General features: G+C 49.7%; 1 protein-coding gene across 3 annotated transcripts in view; it reads left to right on the top strand.

The window, feature by feature from the left end:
- GPR156 (G protein-coupled receptor 156) overlaps positions 1-11,572 on the top strand; it is a 37,196-nt gene extending 25,624 nt beyond the window's left edge. For 2 of the 3 annotated variants that reach the window (XM_041463789.1, XM_041463790.1), the window contains exons 5-11: positions 621-756; positions 1,642-1,752; positions 2,796-2,921; positions 3,376-3,471; positions 6,198-6,434; positions 8,630-8,788; positions 9,341-11,572. In XM_041463789.1, the coding sequence (XP_041319723.1) occupies positions 621-756; positions 1,642-1,752; positions 2,796-2,921; positions 3,376-3,471; positions 6,198-6,434; positions 8,630-8,788; positions 9,341-10,525 (2,050 nt within the window). In that variant the 3' untranslated portion in view covers positions 10,526-11,572. Of the gene's footprint in view, positions 1-570; positions 757-1,641; positions 1,753-2,795; positions 2,922-3,375; positions 3,472-6,197; positions 6,435-8,629; positions 8,789-9,340 lie in introns of all 3 variants that reach the window. The other variant, XM_041463791.1, reaches the window with a different exon arrangement.
- The last annotated feature ends 9,037 nt before the right edge of the window (positions 11,573-20,609 follow it).

Here is a 20,609-nt window from a genome sequence, read left to right as displayed (position 1 = left end):
AGAAAAGTAATGACTTGGCAGCAGGTCGAAGGGGCAGAGCTATTGGGAAGGGTGGCAGGAGGTACAGCTTTCACTCAATAGGCTTGCTGAGGAAGGGTGACAGGTCATAAGAGATCAGTGGGTTGATTCTCCCCTCCCTGAATACAGTTACAGGATTATGAGTGATGAGGTGAAATTACAGAGGGGAGACTGTAACCTGAACATTGCTGGCAGCTTCCTGTGCTGAGTGTGGAGATATCTCCTCAGAGGAAGGAGCAGTGGGAAGGGCCTGTTCCTGGAGGCACATGTAGCTCTTGCACCTAAAACTTACTGCTGGGGACTGTCACCCTGGGCTGTGCTGGGTGGTTTTCCACCTCTGACCCTCTGCAGCAGAAGTCTTGGCATAGGGCTAATTGAATGCTTGAAGGATTGTGAAGCACTTCAGCAAGAAAGGGAAGAGGATGGGACCATGGAGTAATGGCTGAGCTTTTGGAACAGTGGTGAACAGCACAGGCTGGGGGTGGACAATGTGTCAGCATTCCTTGTGACCGTCATCATCCCTATAAGGGGACCTCACCCCTGTGCTGCCAGGTCATGATGCTCAGTAACTGTCACCAAATCCCCTGCTTTGTTTCCTGGAGGATTGTGAAGATGTCCAGCCCCAATCTCAACATTGTGACCCTGCTGGGCAGTGGCTTGACTTACACAAGTGCTTACCTCTTTGGGATTCAGGAGCAAAGCCTGCCATCTGGAGACTCAATGGAAAAGCTAATTCAGGTGAGCGGGGGTTTTGCTGGGATGGGCACCTTGACGCATGTACAGGCCTGTTTGTACGTGCTCTCTCCCAGCCAGCTGTCGCCTGTACAAGCTCTGTCCCAGCCACAGCCTGTCGCCACCACGTTGCTCAGCTGGGCTGTGGCTTTCACACATGCAAAAGGCAGCCAGACACTTTCTGTCTGAATGGCCTTTGCTGTTTTGCAAACCACATCTGCACCGAGGAGGGATTCGAGGCAGGTCCCCAGGGGACAGGTCTGCAGGCAGGCAAGCTGCTGGGCTGGTAGAAGTGCAGCAGACAGAGGGGAGCACAAAGGGAGATGGGATCCTCCACACAGCCACCACTGCCTGACACAGCACAGGTGCTGTGAGGCTGTGGGTGAGATTTTTGGCTGCAGAGCAGATTTTCATCAAAAGGCTCACTTGTGTGATGAACCCTCATGTCCTGGCCTGAGACAACTACCCTGCCAACTACTGAGGACTGGGCATGCACCTGTGTGGGAGAGTGGGACGGTGCACACCCTGCATCCCTGCATCCTGCTCAGCCACTGGGCTGAGGATAATTAACGGAGGTGCCAGCAAGTGATTTATGGGTGCTGTGACTTCCTGTGTCCCTGCTGCTCACAAGCTGCCTGTCTCTCCCTGCCCGCCCTTCCAGTGAGAGTCTCTAGGTAGGTAGAAAAAGGTAGGCAGCAGGCATGCCTACAGAGGAGTACTTGCCTTTGAATTTATTTCACCTTGTAGTCAGCTTTCTAGTATCTGGTATCACCCTCCAGAAGTCAGAGGAGGGCAGACATGTCCCCAGCCATCCTCACTGCACCCCAGGCTGGGAGGCTGTGTGGTGTCCCTGTGAGCCCCTTTCAGCCCCCTCGCTCTGGCCTCTGGCAGGTGAGGCTGTGCCTGCTGTGCGTGGGGACCTCCCTGGTGTTCGGTCCTGTCCTGGGGAAGAGCTGGCGGCTCTACAAGGTGTTCACCCAGCGGGTGCCCGACAAGCGGGTGGTGAGTACCCAGCTCCTGAGGCGGGAACGGGGGAGGACAGACTTCCCATGGAGGGCAAACACCAGCAAGTCCCAAACCAGTGTGGGATAGCAAATGAAACTGGCACATGACAGGGATAGATGCCACAATCACAGGTCTGGTTTCACACCTGGCTGGGTGTGGGCCCTTCATTTATTCCTGCACAATGAGGCAGGAGCTTTTCCGCTCTACCGGCAAGTGTGTGCCCTGCCAGGCTGCCTCTTCCCCAGTGGAGTCCCAGCCCCATCACCAAGCAATGTTCTCACTTTATATTGGCCACATCCCTTCATTACGCTACACACCAATGTTTGTGTTCAGGTCTATTTTCATCCCACAAAAACAATTAGCTGTTTTTGTGGGATGAAAATAAACCAGGTGTTCTCAAAAGCATCTGATCTAGGGCCATCTCCAGATGGATGTGTTCTGCTCTTGAAGGCAGGAAGAGAGTGCTGGGCTCTCCTCTGCAGCACTTAAGGATGGGGATTCAGAAACTGGGAGGGAATTGGAAAATTTGTGCACAAAAAAGTGCACTTACAAGTTTCAGTGGTTACTTTGCAGCAGTGAAAAAATTAGGTCCCAGATGAAAGATGGGATAAGAGGGTTTGCAGGGGAACTGGGTATCAGCAAGGACTCCTGTTTCACACTGGGATCTGTGTTAAACTTGCAAAATAATGCTCCTACCAGGTGTTCTTCTCTGCCCTTTTTGTCTCTGCTGGTGATATGGTCATAAGGAATGATAGTCTTGCTTTGGAAGGACTGTTTTCTGTCATAGCATGTACCTGCTGTCCACACCATCAGGCAGGGTTTATACCTGGTCTCAAGCCTGATTAGGTCTCCAAGAATTTGGGAATTGAAGACAGAGATCTTGTGGCCAACTCAAATGTAGGTGCTGGACACCTCTCTGGGCGAAGTAGTAGGATAGATGTGTCACTTGAAAGAAACAAGAGAAAGGGACCCAAGGGGGATGGAGGTGATTGGTGTCCATTCCTTCCCCATAGTAACTTTTACTTCTTGCATGTTTGCAGATTATCAAAGACCTGCAGTTGCTGGCAATGGTGGCAGCGTTGGTGCTGGCAGACACTGTCTTGCTCTTGACCTGGGTGTTCTCTGACCCAGTCCAGTGCTTCCGAAGCCTCAGCGTCTCACTGCGGGTAAAAGGATGAGGAGGGGCACTGTGGGGTTTTGCTGTGTCCTATCTGAGCTCTGTGGACAGAGTTAGTGGGTGGCCAGGCATTTGGAGGTGGTCTTTGAGAAACAACAGAAAGAAAATAGAGACAGAAAACGAGGCAGTGCCCTTTCTGGGCACTCTAGATTTGGTTTATGTCTGGTCTATTACAGAGGCGAGAGTCCACTGCAAAATTTCCAGGTCTGTGCAGATCACCTGCATGACACAGGAGGGCTCCATGGCATCTGCTTTAGAGAAATGTTTAACCAGCCCTGTAGGCAGCAGAAGGCCAACATCTTCTTGCTTTAGTACTCTGCCCCTGGTAGCACCAGCCTGGCCTCTCCTTTCAGAAATTTACAGAGGAGACCAGCTTAGATGCTTCTTCCCATTGGTCTGTGCCAGGCTGCAGCCTTCATTTCTGCCTTTGCCTTGCCTTGTAGGCAACAGAGAAAGGCATGACGTGTTCCGTGAGCCGGGTGCAGTCCTGTGCATCGCTCTATTCCGATCTTTGGCTCGTTCTCATTTTAGGGTTTAAGGTATGTAACCTCTTGACTGCTTCTTGCATTGTATCTCACCTCCTCCCTGTCTTTCAGTCTAAACTGTTTGGCAGCATTTGTCATTTTGCTGCCCTCCCAAGCTACATGCCCATTGCAGATCCCAGCTACTCCTGTTCACCTCATAAGCCTTCCTATTTCCAGCCCTTCCCATCTTGGGAAGGGTGAAAGTCCTCCTAGCTGCTGTCTCCTTGCTTCACCATCTCCTTTATGTACACTGTGCACTTACAGTCTCTCTAGATCTCTCCCGGGCAACTCCCTGAGCTTCATCTCACTTCTTGGAACTCACATCTTGCTGTTCTTTATGTCACTCTCCTTCCCTAAAGACTGCAGTGAATGGCCACTGCCAAGGTGGCTCAATCCCTGTGTCCTGTGACTTCAAACCAAGGAGGTGCTGATGACAAGTGCTTGGTCCCCACCTTTGCAGGATGCTTATCGGGTTAATTATACCTCTGAGGTGCACTTTCACTGGTGAATCTCTGCACGTGTCCAGTCTTCTTCCAGAAGTGTTAGTTATACTGATGTAACTATGTTGGTATAATTATCACTGTAATTATCTGTGGTCTCATGTGTCTCTGGTATGGCAGAGGCTGGACACATTTCAGAAAGCTGATGTTGATGAAGCTTGTGAGATCACAGCCTTTTTTTGGAAATGGCTTAATCTCTGCGTGCAGCACCGGCACTTTCTTTGTGATTCACTGTAGTGTAATACTCACTGACCATCTACCCAGAATCATAGGAAAAAGAGCAGAAAGGGACCTTACAACACAGCCAAGTCCTTCTACACTTAATTTCAAAATCCTTAAAAGTCCTCTGGTGTTAGGGAATGTAGGCATTACCTGGGCTTTCAGTGCTGTGTCTCTACCTCTGATTTTGTCTGCAGTTTGTGTTAGGGTTTAGAGAGGTAATGCCTCTGCCTACAGCCCTTACAAAATCCTTTTGGAAAAAGAACATCCCCATAATCAGTTCCAGGTAATCTTTTTAATGTTGTGCTGAATCTGGCCCTGTTCCTTCCTGCTTACTGGGGGTCATGGAGTACTTCCTTGGTGATTTCTCTGGAGTTGGTCTGGATTTACCCTTACATGAGTGTAGGCTTTATCTCTGCATACATAGCACTTCTTAGCATCCACAGCATTAATATGCTCAGCCCTTTGGGAAGACACTCAGTGTATTATCCTGGTTTTACTGGCACAGAGCAATGAACAGAAATGACTTGCCAAGGACATGCCTGGAATTAGGAGCAAGGTCCTCTGCTCAAGTTTAAAACAAACAAACAAACAGGCCACTGAGAGTCCTAGTTTAGGAGACGGCAGCGCTGTTGTCTGTGTCCCAGATAGACTGTATGAATTTAAATGGGACTTTGATGCTGGTTTTTTCCTGCTCAGGGATTAGGGGTTGCCTTGCCTTTGGGCTGTTTGGAGGTGCCCCATGGTGGACACGGTTATGGTCCAGTGCAGGTTCTACAAAGCAGGGTCAGGCACCAACCCAGTTCCCAGCAAGGCAGGTTTCACTCTTACAACCCCACCCTGAGACTTCATGCTGCTTTGAAGTTGGGAGTCTCACCAGAGATCTGGACATGAACCTCCCTTGCTTGTGTCCCTCCAGACCTTAACCCTGGCAGTGGCCATCAGAGTCATCAACCAGCCACAGCACAGAGGGGTTCAGCAGGGTCTAAAAAACATCTGCATCTCATGTCGCAAAGCACTTCTTGATGTTCAAATAACAATGACGCTTAGTAAAAGGCTGACACTTACTGGGTAGCACAGGAATAATGTAGGTCACACTCCCTGTATTCCATGTCCTTGCAGGAGCTGGGACTTTGTTAGATGGTATTTCCAAATGATCCTGAAGGCAGACCATGCTCAGTTCTATGAAAGCAGGCAAAAACTACTTGGTGTTTCCTGCTAGAGTCACCTAGGGAAGGAGAGGCTTATCCTGCTGGGTAGTTTTATCCTGAGCACACTGGCAAAATGCATGCATGAGACCCTTGAGGAGGAGGGTGGTGAGACAGCCTGCTCTGAAACAGCTGCTCTACGCATGGGGAGGGAGAGCCTCTGTGTACAGAGCACTTCTGTAGTGCCCTTCCCTGCTGCTGGAGTCAGGAAACAGCTAAGGGAAGGGAAAAGAATTGCACCTGGTAGTTTCCTGCATTATTGCTATTTAAAGAGGCACCAAGTACATCCTCTTCCCTCCAGTCTAAACCTCCATGTCTCCTTGCCTTCTTCTTTGAATTCCTTCTGGATATCTTTCCTGCTCCTTGAGAAGTATGCTGTTGCTCCTTGATGGCACCCACTGCTGCATCCTGCAGGGACCCCTGCTTCCTGTCTGTCTGCCTTTGCTTCTCCTGCTCCAGGCTGCCCAAGGGGTGGTTTTCACAATTTTTGCCAGTCACCCCCTGCTCTGTGGCAGCACCTGCTGACTTCTGACCCCTGGCTCTTCATGCCCTTTGGTTGGGACCCCCCGTGCCCACCAGTGCCCTCACTGCTGCCCTGTGTCCCCAGCCCCACTCTGGCCTGCAGCAGCGTGCTGGGCGTTTGCCGCAGCGTCACCACCGCACGCTCCAGGTCTGCATTATAGATCAAAGAGCATTAATTAGGATTGCGCTGAGTGTGATCTGAGCTCACCGGGCTTGGTGCGACATACATGGGGGTTGACACCATCAGGCTGTAATTTTCCACACTCTGGAAACCTCTTTTTTCTGTTTCCAGAGTATCCTCCTGCTATATGGGACCTACTTGGCCGGTCTGACCGACAATGTCAGCTCCTCACCAGTGAACCAGTCCTTGACACTCATCGTCGGGGTCAACCTCGTTTTCCTGGCTGCTGGTACCATCTGCTTAGTTCACCGCTTCTTCCGTACTTGGCACAATTTGCTGTTTGGTTTTACCTCTGGAGGCATCTTTGTGTGTACAACCACAATCAACTGCTTCATCTTTGTCCCACAGGTATGCTGCCACCTCTGTCCTGTCACTTGGCTGGAAATGGGCACATTTTCGGAGTTTAACAACAGCAGCCGTGGGCATCAACGCACTCACTTTCCTGCTTTTTTCCCCCAAATGTTTGGACTCACCTGCACAGCTCATTCTCCAAGCCCCACCCCACCCCACCCTGGTGGTTCTGCTTCCACAAGCAAGTTCCCTGAGTCTCAAAGAATCACAGAACTGTTTGTATTGTTTTGGACCTAAAGTTCATCTAGTTCCAACACCCCTGCTGTGGGCAGGGAAGCTTTCACTACACCAGGCTGCTTGAAGTGCCCTTCAGCCTGACCTTAAACGTTTCCAGGGATTGGGCTATCCACAACTCCCTGGGCAAGCCTGATCCAGGGTCTCACCACTATCATAGTGAAGAATTTCTTCCTTATATCTAATCTAAACCTACCCTCTTTTCAGTTTAAAGGCATTCTCCTTTGTCCTATCACTGTGTCCTTGTAAAATGTCTGTCTCCAGCTTTCTTGTTCCTTGTCCCCTTTATGTCCTGGAAAGTCTCCAAGGAGTGCAGCACTGCTGCTCAGAAACACTCCTGCGGGGACATGCCACAGGTGACAGCCACACAGGCAGCACACATGAGGCGAGGCAGCTGCTGGCCTCCTCCTCCTGCTCCATGTGGATGGTGGGATGTGTCCTTTGTGCAGTTGTCCTTCCCTCATACCTCACATGCCCACTTGCACCAGGAGCTTCTGCCGCTGGCAGGGATGGAGCCGGGCACAGACCATCCAGATGGCCCAGCCACTCTGAGAGACTTCTTTGCTGCTGGTGGTCCCCAGGGGAGGCTGTCCTCCTCTGCACTTTTGGAGAAGGAAGCTGGGCTTTGCCACAAGTGAGGGGGAGGAGGAGGAGGAGGAGGAGGAGGAGGTGTTTAAAGGAAGCCTTTTGTGGTGAGGTGAGGCACTTCTGCTTCCTGTGTCCTCCAGGAGCAGCCTGGTGTGCCTGGCCACCACATTAGTGGGAATAATGCTCCCATTGTTAGAGGGAAAGGAAACAGTTATTTACTTAGTTGAATGTTTGGAGGGATGTTTGGGCTCAAGGACATGAGGTGAGAAAGGGAGGAAGAGGTGAAGCTGAGGAAAGCACATCTGTGCAAGGGAGGGCTCAGGGGATCTCAGCAATGTATATAAATATCGATGGGGGTGGAATAGGGAAGGGGGAGCAAGGCTCTTCTCAGTAGTATCCACTGACAGGACAGGGGACAATGGACACAAACTGAAACACAGGAAATTCTATTTAAACATGAGGAAAAGGCTGGAGTTTTTTCTGTAAAAGTTGTAAAGCACTGGAGCAGAATGCCCAGAGAGGTTGTGAAGTCTCCATCCTTGGGAGATACTCAAGGCCCAGTTGGACACAGTCGTGAGCAGGCTGCTCCCTCTGACATTGCTTCAGCAGGGCACTTGGGATGATTTCCAGAGGTCCCCTCCTGCCTCAGTTGAGGCAGTGTAACTGCAGAGCCCCAAGCCCTTAGATGAGCAGCCTTTGGGAGCAAGGATCCAAACCTCCTCTGGTGAGCTCCAGGCCTGCTGGAGCACCTGGTCTTTTGGACTGAGGGTACAGAAGCTGATGAGCTGTACTTTCGCTCTGCCTGTACCACTTTTCTTTGGGAGCCTGGGGCCCTTGAACATTTTATTTAACTTGGATCTTTTAATTCATTACCTTGTTTTTCCTAATGGGTTTGCTTTTCTATAGCTCATCTGAGATCGATAAACAGATGGAGCTGGGCTGCACAAGGCTTCCAGGCAGACACCAGATGAGAAAATAGATACTAAACATTGCTGGTTTTCAGCTTGTCACCAGTGATTCAGGGATAAGGGGGCATGCATGACACTGTCTTTGTCATGGAGTCAGGGAGTGGGGAGAAGAGGGAGGGGGCTTTTACAGCGTGCTCAGCAGTCTCAGTGCAGCCAGGCACTGACCCTCTCCTGCATTAAAAGCTGGAGCCAGGAACAGGGTAGGGCTCAGATGGGTGGGAGGCTCCAAGTGACACTGCAGCCCCTCGCCCAGCCATCTCTGGCTGGCTGTCTCTGCTCCCCCGTCACACCCTGCCTTTGTCTCCCCCTCTCCATCCCTTTGTCTCCTTCGCGCTTGAGCTGTGCCTGCCTCCCGCTGTGTCAGCTGGGGCTCTGTGGATAACACCCTCTTCTACTCCCCAGCTCAAGCAGTGGAAAGCCTTTGAAGAAGAAAGCCAGACGATGAGCCACATGGCAAAATATTTCACCAGCCCGAGCAGGAGCTGCCGCTCAGTGTACAGCGAGGAGCAGCTCTACCAGCTCATAGGGGAGAAAAACTCTATGAAGCGGCTGCTCACCGAGGTACGGGGCTCTGCTGGCCCCCCTCCTCCAGCTTATCCCCTTCCCTTTTGTGGGCTGAAGGCTTTGCAGGGTGGGAAGCCCTTTTTTACACCCCTGTCCACACTGGTGATCCCTCACCAGCCTCTTCCTTCCTGAGGGGAAGAGCTGCTTTGTTTTGTCACACTCAAAGCACCACAATTTAGGCATAATTTGGAGGGCTTAAAAAAATTCTGTAGGGACGGAGTGCAAGAGAGCCTGGTTCCCACAGCCTTGTCAAACATGGTTAATTTAGAGGGGAGATGCTCTGTCTCAGAAAAGCCCCCAGCCTCCTGCTCTGTCACCTGCACTGCACGGGCAGGAACACCCCAGCCTGAAGAGCTGCCTGCCCAGTGAGCCCCTTCCCACACACGTCTGGGGGGCTGCAGGGGAGGCTGAGGTCACACATGCTGCTGCTGTGGCTCTTGCCATGCAGAGAGGGGTGATTTGTTTTCTGGCAGTGCCTGCTTCCAAACTGGCAGCATTTTCCTCCTCTTTGCCCGCCCCACACTTGACAGGCTTATTTGTTTGACACAGAAAAACGCCGTGATCGAAAGCCTGCAGGAGCAAGTGAGCAGCGCCAAGGAGAAGCTGATGAGGCTGATGTCTGCGGAGAGCGGCTGCGACCCCCGTGTGCTGCCAGCAGCTCCCTGCACCTGGAGCTCAGGGCAGCCTGGGGATGCACCAGGAGACTGCTGCCCCCCAGATCCAGAGAGGGATGGGTGGCAGCCCCCCTGTTTGTTGGGTACATCACCTCCTGGCAGCAATGCTCAGGCCCTCCAGAAACATGCAAACCAGGAGCCTGTTTGCACTCAGGTGCTGCTTTTTAATGCAGGGGACAGCATTGAACGTGGCCTGAAAGATGTCCAGGAGTGTGGCACACCTGCAGTGCAGGGGCAGCCTCCAGAGCAGCTGCCAGGCCAGGACAACTCAGCTGGTGTAGCCTGGGAGTCGTCCCCCAAAGTCAGCTATGTAAACAGCGAGAAGCTGTGGGAAATCTTGCAAGAGTTAAGCCTGGATGGCAAAAACTACAGCCCAGCCTTATCTGCAGGACCCCCACTTGGCAACCGGGGCACCTCAGGCGAGCAGGGAGAAACACGGGTGGGCCAGGAGGGCTACCCAGGCATCCACACACCCCTCAGCCCCTACCTGGCAAGGCATCAACGGAGGATCCCCTTGCCCCCTGCCTCCACGTGCTTCCCTGGACACGTATCCCCTCGTGCCAGCTGCAGGGTGAAGGAGGTGGGCAGCTGGGGCCGTGGGGAGTCAGCACAAAACTCCCTGGGAATGGGAGGGGACGTGGCTGGCAGAGGGCTCCTTCACTGCCCAGTACCATCCCCTGCAGCCATCCCGAGGGAGGCCAGCCTCCAGCCAGAGGGGTGGCTGGGATGGCCCGAGTCCCAGGGTGCTTCACCGTGCATCCCGCAGGAGCGGCGGCGGCGGCAGGGCACGCCGAGGGGCCCCGCTGAGCCCTCCCTGCGCTCGCTGTACTATTACCCAGACTCTGACTCCAGCAGCAGCAGCAGCTCTGAGGAGATGTTTCATGGCTGCCACCGACCCTGCTGCGAGGTTTGCTTCCAGAACCCACGTGGCTCCCTGGACAGCAGCAGCACGGACACGGACACAGAGCCCAGTGACTGTGAGGATCACCAGACAGAGCACCACGGTGGGCCCCAGCCTGTGGTGAATTTCAAAGAGGATCTGAAACCCACTTTTGTGTGACTGGAGCACCCCTGCCCCAAAGGCAAGCGCCCTCCCACCCCCAAAACACTGCGTGTTTTCTGCAATGCTAAAGCCACACATCCCTCTGGGGAATGTGCCTTGTTCTGGAATTTGGGGATTTGCCCCGTTCTGATTTGCAGTGTCAGCCCCAGGCTGGTCAGCCGTGATTGCAGTCTGAGTTTGGCTGAGAGGGGGTTGGCAGCACTCAGGGAGGTGGCGGTGGCCTTGTCCTGGCTGCTCTGGGCAGCTGCCTGTGTCCCACAGGAAGCCAGCAGTTCTGTCCATCCTGGTGCCAGCAGTGGAGAAACCAGGACTGGGGGTCTGTGAGAGCCCAAACTTCATCTCCTCAGAGAGCTTTCCCTGTGAGACCTGCGTGACTCGCTCTGGCAGGGAGCAGCATCCTGCCTCAGAAGCACCCCTGGCTTCTTGCACACCTCTCCATATGGACTGACAGAGGACTCCTTCCCCTAAGGCTGCCCAAGCAGAGCATCCCACTGGCATCACCCCCAGCCGAGCATGGGAGATGGACAGAAGCAGATGCAGGCTGCCACTCGCCTGGGGTGTGCTGCTTCCAGGCAAAGCAAGGACTTTGGAATGAGGGGTGCACAGCAAACTTCTGGGTTTTGATGGGCATCTGAACGAGAAAATGGAGTCCAAAGGTGATGTCTGTTGAGGTATCTTTGCATTTTGTATTCTTCAGGTGCATCACTGTAGGTGAGACTCAGGTCAGAGCTGAAGGGAAAGACAAGCTAGCCATTGCAATGGAGGATCTGGAAAGGGGTTTCTTTTTTTACCTTGATTTCTGGGTCTTGTGCCCTTCTGTCTGTCTTTGTATGGATTATATAATCTGGAATAAGTTTTGTTTAAATTAATATGCTCTGTTTAATTTTTATCTTAGAAACACCAAGAACAGTAAATCCAGTGTGTGTGCCTTTTTGGGATATTTATCATGGCATTTGAGCTTATCATTGCCTCTGCAGACATTCAGGATGCTGAGACCTGATGCCCAGTGCAATATAAACCTTCTGGAGGAAGGCTTGCTTAAAAAAGCAGGTGTCAGAGGAATCCCAGACCTGGTTTTGAACAAAGCATGTTAGCACTGCTGTCTCCCCAGACAGAGTGTAATCTTTTTTTTTTTTTTTTTTCTTTTGGTCACTTTTTTTTGCTAATAGAAACCGTTCTCTTTCAGTTTTGTCTGAGCACTTACGGCTCTGGCGTGGGAGAAATGCACTGCCTGGGAGGGTCCCCTGCGTGTGCAGGGCAAACCCGGGAGCCGGGAGGCTCCCTGCAGTGGGACTCGGGATCTCTGTCGCCGTCGCCTGCAGCCGCCTGCAGTTCTGCAGCGCTCGCAGCAGGTGCTGCTGCTGCCACGCCGGGTGTGCCGCAAGCACCAAGTACATCCCACGGCATCGCCACGCCGGGACAAGGCGGGGAGACAAGCACGCTCTAGGGACCCTATTAAATATGGGTCAAAACCTCTCCCCACCCCCAAATGCGTTTAGAATAACACTTTGCTCTGGGGCTGGGAAATACTGCAGCGCAGTCAAAGGAAAAGATCAACCATGAACAAACCTGGAAGCGGCTGATATAAAAATTAACTTTAAATCCACTAGTGAATGCAGAAAAACCCTCCAGAGGACTTTGAACCCAGGGTTTGTTTGGAAACTCACTGCTGGAATTTGAGGTCGTTGCTTTTCTGTGCGGTGACCAGCAGCCACCTGAAAACTGCATAGCCTGTGGATGCACCTACTAAGAAGGCCAAGAGTACTGTTTGTGTCATGAATAGTGTGCCCAGCAGGACCAGGGCAGTGATCATCCCCCCTCTATTCAGCACTGGTGAGGTCACACCTCCAATCTTGTGTTAAGTTTTGAGCCCTTTCCTTGCTGGGTGGCTCTTTAGGGGAAGGGTCACGTCAGAGCTGGGATGAGATCTCTCTCCATGCCTGCTTGGTGAGCCTTGGACAAGAGGCAGGAAGGCAAGGAAGCCTTGAGGGTCTTGTGCCACAACCACCTGCCATGGCTCAGTCTGCCTCTGTTACCCCCTCAGCTTGCCACTGCTTAGGAAATAAATTGATCTTGACTATGATTCAGCTGCCTGGTTAAAAAAATATTTTAAAAAATGGAGAAAAAAAGATGAAAAGAGCTTTCTTAGCTATGCCAGAGAGGGATTATGACAGGCTCTCTGGCATGGGAGTGCTCACCATTGGTGTGGAAGTTTCCCCACTGCCTCCTGTTGGCATTAGCAGCTGGGATCTCTGGGAACCTCTTGCTCTGATCTTTGAGACTGGGAGCAGTTATGAGAAATAATGAGTATTTGAAAGTACTGCAGGAGAGAGAACCTTCTGGTGTCCTTTTCCTAGAGTAACCAGACCATGCAATCCCTGGACACAATGGTGCCACATCCATGTGGAGGCATTCTTGTGGCACGGTGGGGAGCAGAAGTCAGGGGCCCTACGACTCCAAGTAGCCTGTGCTGCAGGTTTTGAGGAAGTTGAGGGAGCGCCCACGTCTGTCCATGACCTCCATAGGTCTGGAAGAAGCTCCAGAAGAGTCTTCCTTGTGTGTGGCAGCCATGAGGGCTGTGGAGAAGTGCTCTCCTCCTGAGCAGCACTGCTCTCCTGAGCCAAGAAACCAGGCCTATCTCTTCCCTTGTCTGGTTTTTCAGGGCTGTCTTCTTGGCCTCTGCCTCCAGCTCTGCACTGCTGCATTGCCAGCTGCTACTGTTACCCGAGGTCTGCACTTGCAGCCAGCTGTGAGGCACCAAACCCATCAGAGCAAGCTGAATCCTGATTGCTGGCCTTGTGCTCAGGCAGAAAGTGCTTGGGGAACTCCATAGAGACAGGGGAAAAATACTGTTGAAAGAATTGTGGATCCTGGCATGGCAGGAGAACTGTGGATGTCTCAGTGGTTGATGTTAACTGCAGGGACTTTCTGCTACCTGACACAGTCAGGTATGGACCTGATCGATCCCTGCACACACCTGGCTGAGCAAGTGCATGGAACACTGCCACATGGTTCCAAGAGTTTCTTTCTGTCATGAAGATTGTGTACTGAAGCTGCTGGAGCACATTCACCTCGTAATGCGTACCTCTTAGTGTTTACAGTAGGGTTCCTTGCTTTCACATCCATACCACCACCTTTCCCCTGTCTAGAGGTGCCTGAAGGTGAGCTGGTTTTCTTCTAACTCAGGCATCCGTAGCTGCATGCTTTGTGCTGCCAGAGCACAACCATTTACGTAAGGTTTGTTCGGTTTTTTTTTGTCCTGGAAGTTCTTGCAGACAGGATGGGTATGAGGGACTTTGTCCTGCCAGGCAGCTAGATAAAGCACTCAGTGATTCAGCATTTATTGCACCCTACACAGATTCCTCTGTTATCATACCAGCAGGAATGTGGGGCTAGAAGGGATCTCCTAGTCATCATCCTATTTCCCAGCAATGACAAACAGTGAGTCATAAAGTCCCTCTTGTTAATTTATCACAGTCCATCTTAAGTCATTGGGAATTTTCTTGGCAGGTTATTCAAGAACTTCACTTTGACAGAAGGAAACTTGTTTCTGATTTGCAGCCCACATTTTTTCATAGCCTATTTTTGTCTACTTGTTCTCATGCCAGTGCTATCTTCTAGTTAGTAGCTGTGCTTCCTTCCCGTTCTCCAACCTACTCTCTTACATGCCAATGAAGAATGTGTCCTCTTCTTCCCAGGATCCCTGATCTACTCAGAGAAGAGACTGTCTATTTTTAGTTCCCTCTAGCAGCTCATACCTAGCTCTCTTTCATTCTGCACGAAGGCTTTGAGGAAGAGCCCTGGTTTTATTGCTACCAGGTCATACCTTCCCTTGGCAGCCGTGTGTGCATGGCTGTATACACTGTTCTCTGCCTCCAGCAGCACAGGAGGCTCAGGGTTCTGGGACAGGATCATGCTCACCTTTGAGAAGACAAAAGAAACACTTAGGACATCAGAAAGGCAGGACAGAAGCAGGCAAAATTCCGGAGGGTCATCAGGAAGCTGACATTTTCTCTGCAAGTCTGCAATGGCCCTGGGGTTCCCAGCACCCATCGGGTCCTAGATTTACCACTAGTATGTTAATAATCTCACAGAAGGGCTGTCCATCCATGTTTCCTTTCAACACACCTCCTGCAAATGCTGAGAGATGCACCTCTGCCTGGTGAATGCAGAAACCATGAAGAGCTTTTATTTCTTTGAGTTTCCCATGGCATAGAAAATCCATAAGGACCTGAGTTCCTTAGAAAGCCCCTGGTACCTCTCAAGGGGTTCACAGAAGGGGAAAATGAAAGCAATCTCCTCTGCAGTGTCCTGATGACATGATCCAACATAGGAATAGCATGGATATTTTATTGGAAAAGGTGAATATAATGAGCAAGGCACCCTTCTGGAGTTGGGCACTGGTTTCCAGGCAATTGCATCTCGTATCTAACCCAAATGAGTTGGGTGATATTTCAAACCAAAGAGAACAGCAGGAACAATATTAGCTGATGCAATCACACCTTGAATTTACAGCAGTGCTAGGCTGCAAATGCTAGTGTAGATCCATGAACAGTAGGATACTCTGTACATGATTACAGAAAATTCAAGCCCTGTTTGACAGCAGCTGGGTTTTGGCTGGGTCTTTTTTAACAGTCCCCCAAATAGAGGTGTTGGATAAAGACTTCCTTTCCTCTGACAGGTGATTCTTACATTGATGGTGAACTACACTTTGGCAAGTATCAGTTAATTTCCTTGCTATTACAGCCTTTTTCATGCCAGTAACAAAAACACATTTAGAGCTCTCCTGCTTCTGCAGTCCGTTCTTCACAACCCTCCAATGGTGAGGCGTTTTTCCTGGTTCTGCAAATAACTGATAGGAGCGTGCTGCAGTCAGCGGGGGAGCCAGGCTCTCCCTTCCCTGGAAACCCAGCATTACTCAGTACCTGCTGTGCCTCAGTACAACACCTTTGGGCTAAATACTCACTGCCTTCTCCTGGAAAAAAAGGTCCCGGCCCCCAGTGCCTTCAGCCACAGCTGCCTGAGGGCATCTGAATTAAGCCTTTAAAGCAGACACACCCAACAACAACAAAGTGTATCCAAGGATGATATGGGGTCCAATTTACTCAAGGAGGAAACTCAGGAGTCAACAGCCTTGTCTCTTCTACTGACTGTTATGTTTATCTCAGAGAGAAAAACCACAGTGTCTTCTGTCACTCACTGGCACCTGGCATTCAAGTGCCACCTCCCCAAGTTGCATCAAGATTTCTTCACTATATGTTTGCAAAACTGGATCTGAGTGTTTCACCAGCAAGGCCTGAGTGACCAGTAGGACCCATGAGAGAACAGGAGAATATCAGCTGATGCTCCCAGGTGGGGCTTTTTTCACTTCCTTAAACAGCAGGTTTTGGATGGCAGTGACCATCCCAAATATCCTCTTGAAAAAGTAAGTGAGAGGCCAGAGATGATGGAGAAGGAGTTCAGACAACAGTCTGGAGTATTAACAGGGGAGACCAATGTTTTTGCTGTTGAGTAGTTGCTATATGTGGGTGGTTTGTTCACAACAGCTGGTTCTAGTGAATTGAATAATATTTCTGTGCATGTTCATGCATATATTTGTGTCCTTACACAGAGGAAAAACATCCCACTTTCTCAGGATCATCCCACCGTCTGGAAAAATTGGAATTTGACAATCATCAATTAGAAATAGAAAAGAACCCTGCTCCCCATCAGCAAGTATGCGATTTCTACCATGAGGCAAAGATTTTTCTAGATAATGACAGCATTAGAAACAACCCCACAAGCATGTGAGGTATGTCTGGTAAAGCACTTAAATAAAAAAATTGTCTTGCAGCTTTCTCTGGGAAAAATGAGTGTCTTGCAACACAATCAGACCCTGGGCTGCAGGGGGGCCACACTCCTACAAGGAGAGATGACACCTCTATGCTGGACACAGCAGGGGCCTATTTATTTTACAGAATTGGGCTATCCTCCCCCTGATCCAGACAGCAGCAATCTTGCAGCAGCAGCAGCAGCAGGAGGTAGGGTAGGTTTTGCACTGACCACCTACCTTCCAGTACAGCTGGAAATCGAGGAACAATATAGTTTCCAACGTTATTCAGCGGATTTCAAGATCAGTGCCAAGCCCTGTGCGGCCAACAGCTGAGCTACAGAGATTCTGTCTCTCCTTTTACAGGATTATTGTACAATAATTTCTCTCCGTGACCAGTTTAGGCCATTCTAATGCACAGTCATAAATGAGACATTGACTTCTAGAGATCTTCCTTCCCTTAGGGTGGCAGATGAAATAATGGGTCACAGCTTTGTTCTGCCACAACATGCCTGGAAGCGTTGAAAGACACGCTTTCCTCACAGGGAAATTTCCACTGTCTCCTTGAATTTGCAAGTTTGCAACCTACCTGTGGAGTATAAAGGAAATGCTGGGCTGACCAAAACAGATGTAAGAAATCGATTTGCTCATGCCATTCATGCAGCAAGAGCTGTTCTGCTGATGTCTGTGTCTGTGGGAAAGAGCACCGTGACTTCCACTTTTGACATAAACCTTGTGGCTTTTTTTTTCAGCAACTAAGCAAGCATTCCCAAGACCAGGATAAGAGAAATACCTTTAAAAAACCTGAATATCATCTTTGTAAAAAAACCCTGATTAGTGTAAGGGAAGTTCATGGCACTGTGCTGAAAATGATATTGCTCAGACTAATTCAGCTGCTCAAGCAGATTGCTCCTTTAACACTGCCTATGACTTAAATCCTCAGTATAATACACTATTTTTATGACTCAGCAGCCACCAATTGAATAACTTAATTCAGGGGATGTTCCAGCTAATGACAAGTTTGTCCTGCAGCAAAAAAGGTCTCCAATGAAGAGTAAAATATTAGAGACCCACAGTATGCAGCAATTAGCAGATTTTGATAATTGGTGAGAATGGAAATGATAAAAACAAAGGTGAAAAAAAGTGAAATACTTTGTGATTGCATTATTTAACAATTAACATTCCTGCGCATAGGGATGCATAATATACCCTGCATATTAAGGCTGCACAGCATTCATTCACTTACAATTTTCAGAGTGATGAAAAGTTAAAGTGATTCAGGACATTTACAAGAAGAAGGCTAAAAAAAATGCATTTGTCCCATTTCAAGCATGTCTTAGTTTTTTGTCTGAGACACACCGTACAAACTGGAAATCCAGCTTTTATGAGTCTTGACAAAAGCTATCCAAACTGGACCACACTTTACGACTTTGAAAAATCATAGACCACATAGGTCTGTGGAGACTTATTAGCATTACTGGACAAAAAAGCATCCCCAAATAATCCCTGGGAAGTCTTGGCTGAGTACATTCTGTGTCCTTGCAGCTGCTGCTGTACCCATCACCTGGGCTGTGCACAGGTCGTGGCCAAGCCCACCCCGCCTGCCAGGCATAGCAGTGGGAGGCTGCACTGAGCTGAGAGCAAAGTGGGGTTTATCTCATGAAGTGATGACTGCCACACTGGCTGTGAAGCAGCATGGCAGGAGAAGTGGTTGTGATAGCCAGATGTGGGAGGAAAGAGATAAATCTGTTTGAAGAATCTGCTGTGACTGGGGCTGGAATAGCTGGGGGAGGAGATGGTGTAAGAGGGAAAGATGGTGTGAGTGGGGCAGAGGCAGGAATGGGGGAGGCTCATTTTCTGAATTAACAATGAGAACAGAGAGAAGGATTAAGCCACCAAGGATTCAGGGTTTGGGAGCTGTTGGGCAAAAAAAGGTGAGGAAGTAGGGAAAATAGCATAAGTAAAAAAATACGTGTGATGGCAGGACTAGCCAGGGGACTGGGAGGGAGACAGAGGTAGGGTGTGGGCATGACTTGAGGTGGGATTTAATTAGTGGAGGCAAGAGTAGGAAGATGAAAGACCCTAACTTGACAGTGGTGAGACAGGGAGCAGAAGAGGTAGCAAAGGAGCTGTTTGCTTTCAAGGGTCTGAAAAAAGAATAGGATTGGAGAGAATAGGGATGGCAAAAATCAAAAAGCTCCTGGTGGTACATATTGTTCTGCGGAGTTTGGGATGGAACCAAGGCAACATTAGATTTTCGTCTTGTCTGCTCCCAGCATGTGGATCTGAAAGGCAAGTTTCTGGTGCTTCCCCTGCCACTGCCACCCTAACCTTTGTTAGTTGGAGAGGTCACAGTCACCTTGGTTTTCTCTGCCAGTTCCTTGAAGAGGACTTTGTCAGGAGAAGGCTCTTACAAGGGATGAATGTGCATATCATGGTATCCTTGCTAAGCTGGGTCGGCTTTAGAACAAACTGACCAGGATCCTAAAAAGCAGGACATGGTATCTGTGCCAAAATGGCTCTGAAATCAAGCATTCAGAAGTTACGGAAAGCTGGAATTAAAACAATGTGCACAAACCTAATTTGGCTTCATTTTGGCATGTATGACTGTGGAAAAGAGGCCTGGAAGGGACCTCAAGAAGCCATCTGGGGACTCCAGTCCATCTCTTTCTCCCAAGGCAGGAACAATTATTCCTAGATGATTCTTGACAAATGTTTCTCTGATCTTCTTTTGTGAGACAGACATTAATTACAGGGTCACATATTTTTTTCTTAGTGGCATTCTGCCTTAGTGCATAAAATATACTGGGACCATGCTGTGAAGGAGACTGGGAACACAGCTGGAGAAAGGACAGGCTCGTGGTTCAGCTTGTGGACTGCTGCTCTGGAGAGCTTCAGAGTTCCTGGGTGGTCATGTAAATCCAACTTCTCCGGGCACTCATTAATTGTGTTTTCTCCATTTTCTGGGTGCACAGTTTGAAAATACTGACTGATTTATTTGTCCATGCTTGGTGCCCTGTTTCCATACAGTCTTAGGGCTTTAATTTCACCACCACCCCCCAGACTGCCCTTGTGGCATTGGTTCTCATAGACTGGGAAATAAAACCGAAGTTCTTCTGTGTCGTACTCAGCGCTGACTCTTGTATGTCACTCTTCTCCCACTCCTCATCTGACCCTGCCCTGTGCACCTTGTCAGCTTCCATCTCCCTGGACCTTCCTTACTCTGCTGAAAGCATGTGTACGGAACCTCACAGTCATGAATGTGATTCCCAGATCCTCTATTTTTTTTTTATGGACAATTCTTCTGAGTATTTTTTTAAGTTCAGGTTTCTCCACAACCATCTCATCCTCAGAGGCACATGCATTCAGTGCAGTTAATTACACCAATAATTAATTACCTCAGGGAAAAATCAGCAAAACACACAAGAACCAAGAGCATACAGGACACCAGGAACTACTGTAGCAGCTCACAGGATCATCACAGGAATGTGGAAGATGGAAGTGACTCTGGAGATCATCTGGTTCAACGCCCTCTTATTCAAGGTGGGTCAGCTACACCTGGTATCCAGGACTGGGTCCAGTCAGGTTTTGTACATTTCCACAGATGGAATCATAGAATGGTTTGAATTGGAAGGAACCTTAAAGATCACCTCATTCCAACCCCCCTGCTGTGGCAGGGACACCTCCCACTAGACCAACATGCTCAATGCCCCATCCAACCTGGCCTTGAACACTTCCTCCACAACTTCTCCGGGCAACCTTTCAGTGCCTCCACACCCTCAAAGTAAAGAATTGGATACACAGTAAAGATGAGATTCCATGACCTCTCCAGATCTCTGATGAGTAAGAAGATGCTTTCTGGTGTTCCAGTGGAGTTTCATGTTTTAAATAATGTCTATTGCTTCTTGTTCTGTCAGCAGGCACCTATCTCCCTCTCCTTCATTCTCTCCCACTAGATATTTATACACATTGATGAGATTCCTGTTAAGCCATTTGTTCTCTGGGATGAATAGGATGAACGTTCCCAGCTCTCTGTCTTCCCTCACATGAGATATGCTTCAGTCCCTCAGTCATCTTTGTGCCCTTTGCTGTAGTCATTGCAAGAAGTCCCTGTCTTTCATGTACTGAGGAGGCCAGAACTGGGCACAGGACTCCAGGAGAGGCTGACTAGACTCTAATTCCCCAGATGTTCCTTCTTGTCCTGTTGAAGATAGGAGTGGCTTCCGGTTTTCTTCCAGGCCTCAGGAACCTCTCCTGATCAGTGTGATCTTT

This window comes from Pyrgilauda ruficollis, unplaced genomic scaffold (assembly GCF_017590135.1).
Source record: "Pyrgilauda ruficollis isolate IOZ18807 unplaced genomic scaffold, ASM1759013v1 scaffold17, whole genome shotgun sequence".
Lineage (NCBI taxonomy): Eukaryota > Metazoa > Chordata > Aves > Passeriformes > Passeridae > Pyrgilauda > Pyrgilauda ruficollis.
Note: the sequence above shows the minus strand (reverse complement) of the source record. Positions and strands in the feature narration are given on the sequence as shown.